Source organism: Magnolia sinica, chromosome 3 (assembly GCF_029962835.1).
Source record: "Magnolia sinica isolate HGM2019 chromosome 3, MsV1, whole genome shotgun sequence".
Lineage (NCBI taxonomy): Eukaryota > Viridiplantae > Streptophyta > Magnoliopsida > Magnoliales > Magnoliaceae > Magnolia > Magnolia sinica.
Window position 1 is genome coordinate 90,486,501 of NC_080575.1, and position 16,048 is coordinate 90,502,548.

A 16,048-nucleotide genomic window follows, 5' to 3' on the forward strand; every position below is an offset into this window, starting at 1 on the left:
AACCCTTTAGGGTTTTGAACAGCTCCGGTAACTACTCTTCAGGGAGGAATTACTTGATCTTCCTCCATTCCTAAAGCTCCAAATCCCATCTTTGCAAGGAAAGTCAAGATCCTCTGTCGAATCGAGTACAATTACATTGAAGATGGAGTTTTTGATGCAAGACTTGCTATATTCCTTTGCTTACTGCCAATTTCCAATCTTCTATTGCTGATTTTCTTGTCTGTTTTGCATTACAAGATTTGATTTTAGGGATTTTATTCCCTGCAAGGTGGAGGCTGCATGTAGACGCAGGCAGAGAAAGTGCCTCTCCCCTTGCCCGTCACCAAGATTGGATTTTGGGCAAGAGACTATTTGTGGAGTCACATTTTCAATCTTTGGATCTCTCAATTTAGAGAGAGAATGAAAATATGCAATATGTTCTCTAGCCATCAATGGGGTTTTAAGGTCCCAAAATCCGGCTAGTGGCAGCTCTGTTTTATTTTTTATATGCCTATGTGTTTCGGTGGGGCCTGTCTGTTTCACAATTTCACAGCAGAAAATCCTCTACCTTTCCTCATGCAAAGATTCTGGGGGTCCCTTGTGAGTTGTGAACTAGGGCCAATAATACCAAGTACACCAGCTGCTACTTCAAATCCAGAGGCTAATCATATTCTACGAACTTTCTGTAAATCAAAGTTTGGACTGTTTGGTTGAAAATGGAAATATTAACACAAGAATTCAACTTAGTGTCGCTCATACCATACATGAGTGTTTCACTTCAATCACTGCTTGAGTTAAATAAATGGTTCATTTCCTCATTTGAAAGTCTCCTAATTCTCCTCCCTTTCTTCCACTCGACCCCAACGAGATACTAATACCAACATACCTCTGTTTCTTTTTCCAATCTGATATTCCCATCTCTTATTATTATCAAAGGGGAGGATTATTCTTTTCACCAAACATGTGCATCACAAACTTTTGTTCAGAGCACAATCTCTTGTGCACCACAAACTTATGATCAGATCATAAACTTATGATAATAACAAGAGATCTTCCTCTATCAATCCTTCCCCTCTTGCTCCAAAATAAGGATATTTTTTTTAGCTTGATTGTGGTCATCTAAGAAGATTAGTCTTCTTTATTTTCTGATGTCCTTTTTTTTTTCTTTTCATTTCTTTTCTTTTCACTGCTGCTGTTTTCCCCTTATTATATTGAAATCAGCTTGTTGAAACAAATCGAGGCTGATGAGGTGTTGCCCGATTATACTCAAGCTTGTACTTGTTTTGAGGGCCTGCCTTTAGGGGCATGTCAGAAAGCTTGAACATATGAGACTGTTCCTACATTGATATATGTCCTTTGCCACATGGTTGATAGTTCGCATGCTACTGAGCATTCTCTCGTTACCATTCACTTGATTTGTTTTCCACCTTTTGACAAAGAAAAGAAAGAAAACAAAAGAAATTGATCGATTTCTGAACCTATGTTATTAGTTGTCTGTTATCTCAAGAAACCACTCTGTTTTCAGGTGTTGGATGCATTTTTAGCACCTGGGTCAGAGCTGTGGATGTTCAATGATGTGCCTGAAAAGGAGAGGGAAAAAAAGCTTATTGAAGGAGGCCTTGATACCGGCCGGTTAGTAAATATATCACTGGTTAATCGGGAAGGGAATGCTGTTATACGGCGTCACTTGGAGAGCATTCCCTTGGAATCATTTGATTCTGTGAGTTAGCATTGTAACATTGTTTACCATGGTCAAAGTTTCACTGTATCTCTTAACTATTGTTGATGATTTCTTGGGGCATGCTATACCACATTCTTTCCAAGCTTATGCACAAAATGACCTTGTTTGTCCAGATCTTGATTTTGGCTGATGAATCTGTGGAAGACTCAGCAATTCAAGCTGATTCGAGATCTCTTGCTACATTACTATTGATCCGAGATATTCAGGTATTTTCTCTGAAGAAATCAATGAAACTTCTTTCCACCAAGATGTCATTTATGATGGTTCGCATTCCTATTTCACCTTCTGAATTGAGTAGGATGGTATTCGACTTTCTTCTATTGATGCCAATTCAAGACTACTATGCATGAATAACATTCATTAAATCTTCTATCGGCCTATTTGGATAAGTAATTAATGAAGCATTTTGATAGCGGACATGCAACGAGAATAAAGAAATCAAATAGAAAGAACGGAGGTTTAAGGGTTTTAAGGAGAGGAGAAGAAGAGGGTGGGAGATTAGAGCAGGAGAAGGGATAGATCTCACCTGAATTAGCACCGGTGGTGGTCTTGGAGTCAGCACTAAGATGAGGAAGAGGAATTGGCACCTCTACTTTTTCTAATAAAATCAGGTTACAAAAAAAAAAGAAAAAAAAGTGTTTCTTTCTCCCCAAGAAAACCTTATATAAGGACTACCAGGCTGACTGTTCTAAAATACCAAGCCCCCCCCCCCCCCCTTTCTTACAACAACACCCTTGTAATAACTTCTCTGAACAGAGAGCATGCGTGCGCTTGTTGGGCTCAAGGGGGCCCAATCGCACTACCTCTACTGGCTTGTAAGAGTGGTCGGCTGACCTGTGTGGCCTAGACTTGTGGGCCTTACTTCTCTGTTTATAGACTATGAAGCTCCCATCATCTCTCCCCGGCTTGGAAAAACTCGACTCCGGCGAGTTAACAACTTGATATCTCTTGTACAAATCCGATTCAAGACGCTGAAAATCGGATGTTGTAATCCACGTACAATCAGAAACTGGTCCACCCCTTCCATGCCTTGCTTCTCCTTCTATAGACGATGAGGCCTCCATCATCTCTCCACGGCTTGGAAAAACTCGACTCTTGACAGCTTGACATCTCTCGTACAAATCTGGTTCAAGACGCTGAAAATCAGAAGTTGTAATCCCCGTACAATCGAAAACTGGTCCACCCCTTCCATTTGACAAGGAACTTGTGATATCCGCCGTCCTTAGTAGATACCTATTGATTGTTGTACATGTCCTCAATCTCTTTGCTTACAGTTGTTACTGGAGGCAACCTTATGGCTTGCTCTTCATATTCTTCATCTTCATGGGGCCATGATAAACGGTCAATTCTTCAACACTGAATGTTGGGCTGATGTGCAAATCTTCTAGCAACTCCAAAACATAAGCATTAGCATTGATTTTCTTCAATACCTTGAAAGGGTCTTAACTCCTAGAGTGAAGCTTTTGGTATTTCCCTTTAGGAAACCTTTCCGGTCGGAGATGCACCATCACTTTGTCACCCTCCTTAAATTCCATAAGGCGCCGATGCAAATCAGCCTGTGCTTTATATCTTTCATTGCTAGTTTCTATCTTCCTTCTTACATCTTCATGGATGTCACTCATATGTCGGGCAAAAGTTTCAACCTCCTCACTCGGTCTTGCATTTAACGGCAGGGCAATCAAATCAATGGATTGTCTTGGCTTCATTCCCAACACTACCTCAAATGGTGACAATCCAGTTGACTGATTAACTGAGCTGTTATAAGCAAATTCAGCAATCGAGAGAACTTGATCCCACCTCAAAATGTGGTCGCCAACTAAGCACGATAGTAGATTTCCCAAGCTCCGATTAACTACCTCTGTTTGACCATTTGTTTTGAGGATGATATGCAGTTGAAAATTTTAGTGTGATGCTCATAACCTTTCACAACGTTTTCCAGAAATAACTCATAAACTTCACTTCCCTATCGAAGACAATAGATTTCGGCACACCGTGTAAGCAAACTACCTCTCGGAAGAACAAGGTGGCTATCTTCAGGGCATTCGAGGTCTTAAAGTAGGGAATAAAATGAGCCATCTTAGAAAAGCGGTCTACTATGATGAAGACCAAATCGTTGCCTCATACATTCTTCGACAAACCCTAAACGAAATCCATATTGATGTCTTGCCATGGTTCTTGGGGTACGGGCAACGGTGTGTATAAACCTGTATTTTGTTTCCTTCCTTTGGCAAGCTGGCAAGCTCAACATTGCTGCACTCATTTCGCCATGTCTCGCTTTAACGAAGGCCAATAAAATCTTTCTACAACAATTGTTTTGTCACGCCCATAATAATCGTTGAGGCCACTCGAGTGTAATTCTCGCACCACATGCTCCCGTAGAGAAGTGCTAGGCATACATAGACAAGTTCCAAAGAAGAGATACCCATCATGCACACTGAACTTTGGGTGACTTGCTTGCTGCCTAGTATGAAAATTGGCGTAAATCTGCGCAAAATCACCATCGCCCTTGTAATCTCTCTTTATTTGGTCAAAGCCAATCTCTTCCACTGACATCGTTGTCAACAAGTGGGCTCGTTTACTCAATGCGTCAACTGCTTTGTTCTCAATTCCAACCTACGTTTCAAACCAAAGGTGAATTTTGGAGATAAGCACTCCATTTGGCATGCCTATGTGTTAACTTCTTTTGGGAATTGAGATACTTGAGCGCTTCATGGTTGGAGTAAAGAACAAATTTTGTGCCAATGAGGTAATGCCGCCAATGCCTTAGCGCCTGCACCACTACATAAAATTCCACTTCCTATGTAGAGTACTTCTGCTTGGCCTCATTCAACTTTTCGCTACAATAGGCCACCGGGTGCTCATCCTGACTAAGTATCCCTCCAATGCTGATATGAGAAGCATCACAAGCAACTTTGAAGACCTTGTTGAAGTCCGATAGTTGAAGACCTCGGGCTGCGGTCATCTTGGCTTTTATATTTTCAAAAGCCTTAGTAGTTGCATTGGTCCACACGAATGGTCCCTTCTTCAAACACAGAGTAATTGGTGCCATAATGGTGCTGAAATTTTTGATAAATCTCCTGTAGAAGGTAGCCAACCCATGGAAAGTTCGTACTTTGTGCACATTAGCAGGGATAGGCCAGTCCAACTTGGCTTTTACTTTATCTAGGTCAGCGTCTATGCCACGGGAAGAGACCACAAAGCCAATAAATATCACACTTGCACTCATAAAAGTGCACTTCTTCAAGTTAATGTAGAGTTTTTCTTTTCGGAGAACTCTCATAACTTGTTCAAGGTGATCAACATATTTAAAGGCCCCTTTGCTATATACAAGTATATCATCAAAATAAACAACAACAAAGTGGCCAATAAAGGAACGTAGTACCTGAGTCATGACTCGCATGAAGGTGCTAGGAGTGTTGGTCAATCCGAAAGGCATAACCAACCATTCGTAGAGCCTATCTTTTGTTTTGAATGTTGTCTTCCACTCATCCCCAGGTCTGATCCATATCTGGTGGTAGCCGCTTCTCAAGTCAATCTTCGAAAAGACTTTGGAACCAGCCAACATGTCGAGCATATTATCAGGTCAAGGTATTTTGAAGCGGTACTTGACTATCATTTTATTTTTGGCATGACTGTCCACACATTTGCCAACTTCCGTCCTCCTTTGGCGTCAACAAGGCTGGGACAACACACGGGCTAGGGCTTTCTTTGATAAAGCATTTCTGCAGCAATTTATCAACTTCTTTAACTTGGCATACTCTATTAGATTCATACGGTAGGTTGGAAGGTTAGGGAGCACGGACCTTGGGACGAGGTCGATAGCATGCTGAATGTCCCTCATAGGTGGTAATTCGTATGGTAGTTCATTAGGCACCAGATCTGAAAATTCAGACATCAACCTGTCGACTTGTGGATTCATCACTTGCCCCTTTGTCGAGATCTTGTCCTTGACCTCCTACGTCGCTAGAGCATACATAATGCCTCAAGACATTAGCTGACTTTTGTGACTCGGTTCACTGGTCTTCATAGGCATAAGGAGAATCTTCTTGCCATTGAATCTGAAGGTAAATGTGTTGGCCTCTCCGTCACTAAACACCTTTCGGTCTTAAAGCCAAGGCTTTCCAAGAAGCATATGAGAGATGTTCATGGGAACTATGTCGCACTAAATGGAATCTTCATTATGGCCTATATTGAAGTTCACCAAGTACCTCTTGGATACTGGAATGGTCATGTCATTGACCCATGCAATCTTTGTAGGGCTATGAGTGTGCCTCCACTGGTAATTGCATCTTTCTAACTAGCTCTTGCAGTACCACATTCGAACAACTGCCCCCATCAATAATCAGGTTGCATACCCTATCACCACACTGAACTCAGGTTTGGAAAAAGAGCAATCCATCACCAATCTTCAGTCTTGTCCTTCTTAAGGGCTACAAGAACTCTCTGAACAATGACCAATATCTGTTTTCTGGGCCACATTCATAGGTGTCTTCTTGCAGGTCATCAGCCTCACACGGATCTTTTCCCCCTTCAGATTCATTGTCCTCTTCTTCCGCACAAATAGCTGTAACTTTCCGAGGGTAACATGATGCATAATGTCCCTTTTTACCACAACTATAGCAGTTCATGTCTTTCATATCCCTGCATGAATCACTCCCTACAGGGGCCTTGCCTTGATTCTCCGCCAAACGAGGTGGCCTTGAATTAGTAGGCTTGTTGGTGGTTGCATTAACAAGGACCCTTGCCGTCCAGTTGACTTCCGCGCCTTGTTGATTCATCAACTCACCGGTAACTATGCCAAATCTTCTCCCAGTGGGCTGCCTAAGTTGTTGTTCAATTTTCAGAGCCAATTGGAATGCATCGTCTATCCCATAAAGCCTCATAGTAATCATCTCTCTTTGAATTTCAACTCTTAGGCCCGACTTGAAACGAAAGAGGTTGTAATTCGACAACGGACCATGAGCTCGTTGAAACGCTCAATGTATTCTTCCATTGTCATGTTTCCTTGTTGCAATTTGACCAGTTGTTCATATAATACATCTTCATAATCAAGAGGAAGATACTTCTCCTTTAGCTTTGAGTTCATTTCTTCCCAATGAACAATAGGTGGCTAGCCGAGTCGATACACACGGTCTTCCACACTTCTCCACCAAACACTAATGCAAGGGCATTTTCACACCGGGCTCGAGTGGGGTTGCCTGTGGGATGCAGGGGCACACTCGGGGTGGGCGGCTCGTGTGAGGCAGTACCCATGTGATTTGGGGCCCACGAGGAGGGTTCGGTCTAGGTCCTAACCCATGAGATATGGGGCCTGAGCTATGAGATAAAGGGATTGATTCGCCATGCTCTAACAGTTCGAGCTTTTAGAGCAAGTGGTTAATTGTCCTGCATCAAATTGGTATTAGAGCGGGAGGTCTCGTGTTCGATACTCCTCACCGCGGGTGATTAATGCATGGGCAATTTCACACCGGGCTCGAGTGGGGTTGCCTGTGGGATGCAGGGGCAGACTCAGGGTGGGCGGTCCATGTGAGGCAGGTGGTCATGTGAGGCGGTACCCATGTGATTTGGGGCCCACGAGGGGGTTCAGGCAATGTTCTAACCTATGAGATGCGGGGCCTGGGCTATGAGATAAAGGGATTGATTCGCTGTGCTCTAATAGTTCGAGCTTTTAGAGCAAGTGGTTAATTGTCTTGCATCACACGCGCATGCCCCTTAAGCTTCATCTTCGCAAACCTGACTTGACAATCATCGTCCATGTTGTATCATTCGAAGTAATCCTCTAATGTTGTCAGCCAATCAAGAAATTGAGTCAGCTCCAACTTGCCAATGAAGTCAGGCATGTCTATTCTCACCTTCTTTGTAATATCGTCAGCCACATAGTTGTGTTCTGGTCAGTCCCTTCCAAAATACCTTGGTACAATCTCCATGAGCGCACCTCGTTGGGAAATAAACTGCTCCTGAGTAGCCTTAGCAGCGATTATGTTAGCAGGTGCCACTCGATGCTCTCGAGGAAGATCATCAACCTCACCTTCTTCCTCCACCACGTGCTATCTGGAAGTTTCACCATCTCTCATGTCACATGTAGAGTTTGCGAGTACCCGATTTCCATCGTTTCTTGACTCCAATCGCTCCACTCGCAGCTCCAAGGCATCCATGCGACGCACTAAGTAGTCGAGTTGATCTGCCATGGGTGCAAGCATGTCATTCCACTACTCATCCGTAAATCTCCCACCGTAGGATCTGCCTGTGTGAGTTGACATCGGCAAGCGGCAAGCCTAGGCTCTGATACCAAATTGATAGCAGACAGGCAACGAGAATAAAGAAATAAAATAGAAAGAATGGAGGTTTACGGGTTTTAAGGAGAGTATGTGAAGATTAGGAGACGAGAAGAAGAGGGTGGGAGGTTAGAGTAGGAGAAAGGATATATCTCACCGGAATCAGCACCGATGGTGGTCTTGGAGTTAACACTAAGCCGAGGAAGAGGAATCGACACCTCTACCATGAAAGTTTTCTTCTTTCTTCAAAGAAAATCAGGTTATTAAAAAAAAGTATTTCTTTCTGCCCAAGAAAACCTTATATAAGGACTACTAGTTTGACTTATCTAAAATACTTATTACAAAATACCCCACTGCAGTAACGTTTCTTACTAAAACACCCTTGCAATAACTTCTCTTAACAAAGAGCACATGTGCACTTGTTGGGCTCAAGGGGTCCCAACCACACCACCTCTATTGGCTTGTAATAGTGGTCGGTTGACCTGTGGGGCCTAGAGAAGACTCATGGGCCCCACCTCAGCCTTGCTTCCCCTTCTATAGACTTTGAGGCCCCCATCACATTTATGAGTAAATTAGCAATAATTACTTATTTCCTACTTTTGCCAAGAGATTGTATCGAGGCCATTTACCATCAGTCAAAATCCCATTGATTCAGTCAGATCCCTCGTCTCTGCTCGAGGTATTTCCGAGCAGTGTAAAACTAATGAAGAGGTTTCCCTCCTCCGTGGTCATTCACTTCCACGGTACTCCGGTGGTCTATCAAAATTGTATACACCATCTCCAAAACACATTTCATTCGGCTCCCATTTTCCTCATGCAAACTCCCTGGACAGTTAATTTCCACATTCAATACAATCGTGTGAAGGATATGTAGGTTGGAATTGCCTCCACGATACTCTATATGCAGAAAATGTATCGCGTCGTAACTCCGGGTCAAATTCCACTAACATCATGGTTGAAGTAAAGCAAATTGTAACCATTGCTTATTTACCGTATATGTCCTGTACAAATTACTAGTCCAAACAGGCCCTTAACAAGGGGCGAATGCACTCAACAAATGTTCATCAACATTACCAAGCAGTAGAAAACTATAGCAAGAATGCTACGCTCAAGTTTTCTTTTCTTTTTTCTTTTTCTTCATTGAGTCTTGGAAATTTTTTATTTCCTTAAATTATTCAAGAAATTTAGAGTTCAATGTCTCAGATTCTCTTGTAGTTTCGCGGACCTATCCTAGCCTTAAGAATTGGATGTTAAAACAGCAAAGAAAGATTGCTGACTTTGGCAACTTTTATGGTTTTAGACTATAATCCTTAGATGGTATAAGACGTTGGTTCTCGTGTTTTTATTTTTATTATTTCAAGGGTAATGAGATTTTTATTAAAAACCACCGCCCAAGAACTTCTCAAACGGGGGACACCAACTACAACCCGAAAAAAGAAATTACGTTACAAACATCAATGGACTTTGAGTAAGAGGCCTAGTCCACTACATCCTGCTTCACCCTTCTCACCATCTCTAGCACACACACACACACACACACATAAAACCGCACCCGCCTTCATTTTTTGCCCACTCCCATGCTAGTTCCAAAGAATATCTTCAATAGACCTCTAGCATTACCCATGGTGTTTTGCCTCAAGGAAGTTATCTCACACAATTTGAATGAACTTGCAATGAATGAATAGATGATTAATTGTCTCTGCAATACTCATGCACATCAAACATATATTAGGAAGCATCACTGACCTCCTTTGGAGATAATCCACCTTAAGCACCCTTTTTCTAGCTGCCTACCATATAAATGCTGCCACTTTGGGGTGAGTACCATAAAACCAAGTAAAGGAAGTTTGGTTGCTAGTCTCGTGTCGGAGCACCACTGAGCATCTCGTAGTAGGAGTGAACTAAGAAGCTTCCCAACTTTCCATTTCTCTGCATAATCGCATTGATGACGATCCAGTTGCTTTAGAAATTCCTCCACCCCCTTGCCAAATAGATTCCTACGACAAGGGGGAGACTACACCGCCTTACCACAAACAAAAAAGCATCGGACCATCGTAATGTTCTTTTTTATTGCAAGTCGAGCCATTTCTGGGAGATCCAATAAAAGTGGTCTCTCTCCCACCCACCGATCCTCCCAAAATTGTATCCAATGGCCATCACCAAGAGAGAAGGAAACCTTTTTCAGCTGAGGGGGATGCTCTCCACAGACTAGAGGCCTTGTAAAGACAAGAATCTTTGACCCACCATCCTTCTTCTCAAACCCCATATTTACACGCAATGACCTCCCTCCACAAGTTCTCTTCTTCCAAGCCGAACCTCCATACCCATTTTCCTAGCTACGCCTTGTTCATGATGTCCAAGTCTCTTATACCCGCTCCAATTAAAAGCTTTCAAACTTCCTCCCATTTCAAAAGATGAAACTTGTCGTTGCCTTTGGCTCCTATCCATAAAAAAGTTCATTCTCAATCTCTCTAACCTCTCCAACAAATTTTAAGCATCTAAAGAGACATAAAATAGAGCAACAAATTAGACAAGGCCCCTTACTAAGAGTTAGCCTCCCACCCAGAAATGACAACAAACTTTTTCAACTAGATAGCTTCCTTTCAAACCTTTCAATGACTATATCTGAAAGATGCTTAGTTGGTTTACCAATAGAAAGAGGGAGGCCAAGATATGTTGACGGAAACGATCTCGTGCCATACCTAAACACTTCTGCAAACCGCGATACTTCTTCCTTGGACAAATGGACGCCTAGCATCTCGCTCTTGAAAATATTTACTTTCAAACCGACACAACTTCAAAGCACCTCACAATCTTCCTTAAGTTATTTACCATGTCTTCATCAGCCTCATAGAATAAAATGGTTCCGTTTGCAAACTGATATTGGGAGATTCACATTCTTGCCTTCGCCGCACTAGACCCGCTAATTAAACTGGCCACTTCACTCTTTTCCAACATCTTACTGAAAGCCTTCGCAATTACAAGGAACAAAAAAAGGGGAGAGAGGGTCACCTTGCCTAAGGCCGTGTGATGCTTTGAAAAAGCCTTTTGGAGACCCATTAACCAAAACAGATAATCTTGCCAACCCGATGCACTCTTGGATCCATGTTTTCCACTTCTAACCAAAACCCAGCTTTCCCAACACGTAGTTGAGAAAATCCCAATCCACCTGACCATAAGCTTTCTCCTTCTCCAACTTGCATATTACACCCTTCTTTCATTCCTTATGCCGAGAATCTATACACTCGTGAATAGAGCTGTACACGAACCGAGTTAGCTCGGTTAGCTCACTCGACTCGACTCGAAAAAGCTCGATTCGACTCGGTTCGAAACTGAGTTCGAGTCGAGCCGAGTCGAGCTGATTTTTCAAGTATGAAAAAATTTCGAGCCGAGTTCGAGCTTGCCCGAGCTCGACATGACTCGGATCGAACCCTAACTCAAATCGAACTTGGATTGAACCAGTTTGGTGACTCAGTAATTTTGATATTGATGTTGCTCACCAAGTGTTTGATGAAATGACTCAACGAAGTGTTGGCTGGCAGCGAGGAAGGTATGGATATGAAACAAATACCCTTGTATCTTGATTTTGGTGTTGCCTACTGAGTGTTTGGTGAAATACCTGTAAATTGCTGCTGCTGTTTTACATACCGTGAGAAATTGAAGGTGCACTCCATGCGTTTGAGAAAATGCCGCAAAGGCTCGATCTTGGATCGAACTGGCCTGAGCTGCTTACTGAACTGAACCGAGCTGGCCAGTCAGGCTCGAGGACCGAGCCAAGCCGAGTTCGAGCTGGGGTCGACTAGTGGCCTAGCCGAGTCGAGCTATGCCAAGCTCGACTTGGTTCAACTCGTGAGCTATGAGTACACAATCCAAAAAGTTTTTGCCTGCTAAGAATGTGCTTTTGACCCTGGAGATTACATTTAGAAGTACCCATCGAAACCTAGAAGCCTAGACTTTAGTTAAGATTTTGTACAACCCCTCAACTGGACTGATGAGCCCAAGGGATAAGAGCAATGAACGATGCTCCTAGCTCCACCGACAATCATACTGTATCGAAAAACTTGGACGTGAAATTGACCAAGTTGCCCTTCACAACTTCCCAAAAGACTTGGAAAAAGTTGTAAGGAAGCCATCAGGGCTTTATCCCTAGCCTGCCCAACGAGTCCACTGCGCCTTTAATCTCCTTCGTAAACGGCTTCCCCAGGGCTTCTGCATCCCCTAACAAAGATGAGATTAAAGGCCAGGTTATCCAGGTAAGGCCACTTCCAACCTTTGTTAGAAAGTAAATCTTTGTAGAATCTCATTATATAATCTCAAACTTGGGATTTCTCCTCAAGTCTCCTCATGTCGACCATCACATCGTAGATTTGATTGTTCCTTGCTTGGGTGCTAGCTACGTTGTGGAAGAAGTGCTTATTTTGATCCCTCTATAGTAAATCTTTGGTTCTAGTGTTTAAATCTTGAATACTTGATGTCAAATCGAAGGCCAAATTCAATTCACATGAAGCAAGATATTTTTAACTTGGAAACCGAACATGCTGGTTTCAGGCACATGCATGCAGTGTTCAAATTGTCGGCGAAAAATCGATATTATCGGTGTCGCCAAGCCGGCGATACTGAAACCCCCTAGTTTCGTATCTCTTCCAATTGTCGGCGATTTTTTGGCGATAAATAAAGTTATCGACGGTAAATTCGTTGTAACTAACCCACCGAAAATTTTGGGAGTGCGTAAATATGAAAAAAAAATGAAGAAAATGAAAAATCATTCCGATCCATGTAAGAGGATATTTTCGATACCTTTAAAAGAGGATTCAGAATTTGGAGGTAGCACACCAGTCGATCGATCGTCGAAATATGTGCATCTTTCTTCCGTATGTAAAAAAACCTCGATTTTTCCTTTTTTTCTTCAAATAAATGAAAGATTTCAAAGGAGCGGCAATTTCGGCAAAGAATCTTACATGGATGGGTAGATATTTCCTAAAATTTGGAGCGAAATTGAGAAATTTGAGGGATTTGAGTGCTTCAGAAGATAGTTTCCCCAAAATGGCTTCCCGCATCCGAAGCTCCCTTTTACGGGATGACCGCACGCGAGACGTGAAGTCCCGATTAATATTTCACTGCTCTGTGGGCCTACTATGATGTAATGTGTTTCATCTACGCCGTCCAATATTTTGAAAGATCATTTTAGGTCATGAGTCGTTAAATGAGTCAGATCCACATTTCAGGTAGACCACATCAAAGGAAACAGTGGTGATTGAACGCTTACCATTAAAAACTTTTTAAGGCCCACTGTAATGGTTATTTGCCATCCAAATATTTGATTAAGTCACACAGATCTGGATGAAGGGAAAACACAAATATCAGCTTGATCGAAACTTTTGTGGCTCCCGATAAGTTTTTAATGGTGGCCATTCAATGACCACTGTTTCTTGCCATGTGGTCCACCTTAAATTTGGATCTGTCTCATTTTTTGTCCGATGCCTTAAAATGATCTGCCAAAATGAATGGACGGTATAGATATACAACTTCTTTTATCTAGATGAGCCCTATGGTCAGGGTCCACGCAACTCACTAAATGCGACCTCACTTAATTACGTGCAGAACCCATTGGATTAACTTCCGGTCGTGGGAGCTAGGTGGGGCCTACCATGATGTTTTTAAGAAATCCACCCCGTTCATCCGTTTTTTCAGATCATGTTAGTACATGGTCCAAAAATTGAGGAAACTACAATACTCCAAGTGGGCCGCAGGGTAGGGAAATGCTTACTGTTGAAACCTCACTAGGGTCCACTATGATGTTTATATGCCATCCGTACCATTCATAAGGTCATTCCTAATTGGATAAATTGAAAGCACAAAATTATGAACCTAATCCAAAACTTCTATGGCTGAAACAGTGGAAGTTCAATTCTCGTTGTTTCTTGTCATTCGACCCACTTAAATTTTGGATTTGCTCATTTTTTTGCCCATTTCCTAACATGATCTGGCAAAGTAGATAAACAGAGTAGATTTCTCACGAACTTCACCGTGGCCCCACCTAGCTTTCAGTCGCAGGAAGTTCTTCCTTCCATCCCGTGGATCGTGGAGCCCCAATTTTGGGGGAGTGGATTAGGTGCAGCCCGGCTTCACCCAAGAAGGAGTGGCCTAAATCCACACTATCCTAAGGTAGGGTCCACCTGAGAATTGGATCTACTTCATTTTTTGGGGTCATGCCCTAAAATAATCTTAAAAATTGGATGGACAGCATAGATATAGAAAACATACATCAAGGTAGTCCCCACACTAAGGGTTGCACCGTCTTGTGTGAGTTTGCACCTAATCCTCGTTGGAGTGTGACTTGGGTGTGTCCCCAAAACCAGGGGCGTGGGTGCCTGTAGGGCCCACTTGTTAGGGCGTGATCCCAAAAAATTAAGAAATAAATTACAGGTCTTCCACACTGCAGGAAACAATGGTTGAATGCCCACCATTAAAATTTTCCTAGGGTCCACGGTAATATTTTTTTACCATCTAACCTGTTGATATGGTCAAACAAACTTGAACGAAAGGAAAAAACAAAACAAAAAAAAAAAATAAAAAAAATCAAATATCAGCTTGATCCAAAACTTATGTGGCCCACAAAAGGTTTTTAATGGTCATTAATCATTGTTTCCTATGGCGCGGTCCACACAAAATTTGTATGTACTTCATTTTTGAGTCCACACCCCAAAATAAGCCAGCAAAATAGATGTACAGCGTGGATATACAATGCATACATTGAGGTGGGCCCTACAATCAAGATTCAGATGATGACTACAAGCCACCTCATCACTCCATATAGGGATGAGGTGTGCTTTGTGAGTTCATTTAATTTTACATATCTTAATTATTGTATGATAGTTGCATTTGTATTATATAAACTCATTTTGGTTATTGTTGAAGTAATTTCTTATGGCAATGCATGCTTTTTGGGTCCTATTAAATGAAAACTTATCATGTAATACATTCTTTTGTAAAAAAAAAAATTATTCCTAAATATCCAAATATGTGTACTTAGGCATGTCCTAAAGTTTTACTAAAAAAATCTACCATTTCTCCCATGTTTCCCAATTTTTCCTCGCATTTCCGGTTATCAGCGATATTACCGGTGATAATGATATAATATCTTTATCTCCAGCCAGCGAAACTTGTAACAATACCGACAACTCGAACACTGCATGCATGAACCATTAGGTATGCCAATCTAAGGAGTCGTTAGACTTTTTGTAATAGAGGCAATGTTAATTTCATTACAAGAGGAAGAGCTTTCCTCAGAGCAAAGATTTTCTGATAAAAAAGTTTTGTAGAACAAAACCAAGTGACAACGTTCCCACTTTTGTTTGTTACTACCGGCATTGGCAGGGGACAATTACCATCTTATTAACCGATCGAAACTTTAATACAACCTTTTTTTATCCCACTAGAGGGGGAGACCCCATATTATACTAGCATCTCTTTCGGTTCTTCGGTCATCTAGAGGTGTATATTCCTAGTCTGCATGGATCCGGTATCATAAGTTATATTGTATCGACTTTTTTAGGAAAACCAATCTTTGAGTATCTATGCATGGTTTATGCCATGATCAGCACATGTGTTCCTGAATCTCTTGTTCGGGCTCATCATATGTTTACTATGGGCTTAGATGTTGATACACGTGCCTTCTTCACTGCAATTACCATGATCATTAGTATCCCTACAAGAATCAAAATCTTTAGTTCGATTGCTACCATATGGGGAGGTTTAATACAATACAAAACACCCATGCTATTTATTGTAGGGTCCATCTCTTTATTCACCATAGGAGGACTCACTAGAATAGTCTCGGCAAATTCTGGGCTAAACATTGCTCTACTTGATACTTATTATGCAATTGCACATTTCCATTATGTACTTTCTATGGGAGCCGTTCTTACTTTATTTGCAAGATTTCACTATCGGGTGGGTAAAATCTTTAGTCAAACATACCCTGAAACTCTAGGTCAAATCCATTTTTGGATCAATTCTTTCGGAGTTAATCTAACCCTCTTTCTCATGCATT

General features: G+C 41.9%; 1 protein-coding gene across 6 annotated transcripts in view; it reads left to right on the top strand.

Moving 5' to 3' along the window:
• LOC131240206 (probable ion channel CASTOR) overlaps window positions 1–16,048 on the top strand; it is an 86,984-nt gene that overhangs the window by 39,613 nt on the left and 31,323 nt on the right. For all 6 annotated transcript variants that reach the window (XM_058238321.1, XM_058238319.1, XM_058238318.1 and 3 more), the window contains 2 exons: window positions 1,505–1,699; window positions 1,834–1,926. In XM_058238321.1, the coding sequence (XP_058094304.1) occupies window positions 1,505–1,699; window positions 1,834–1,926 (288 nt within the window). The remainder of the gene's footprint in view (window positions 1–1,504; window positions 1,700–1,833; window positions 1,927–16,048) is intronic.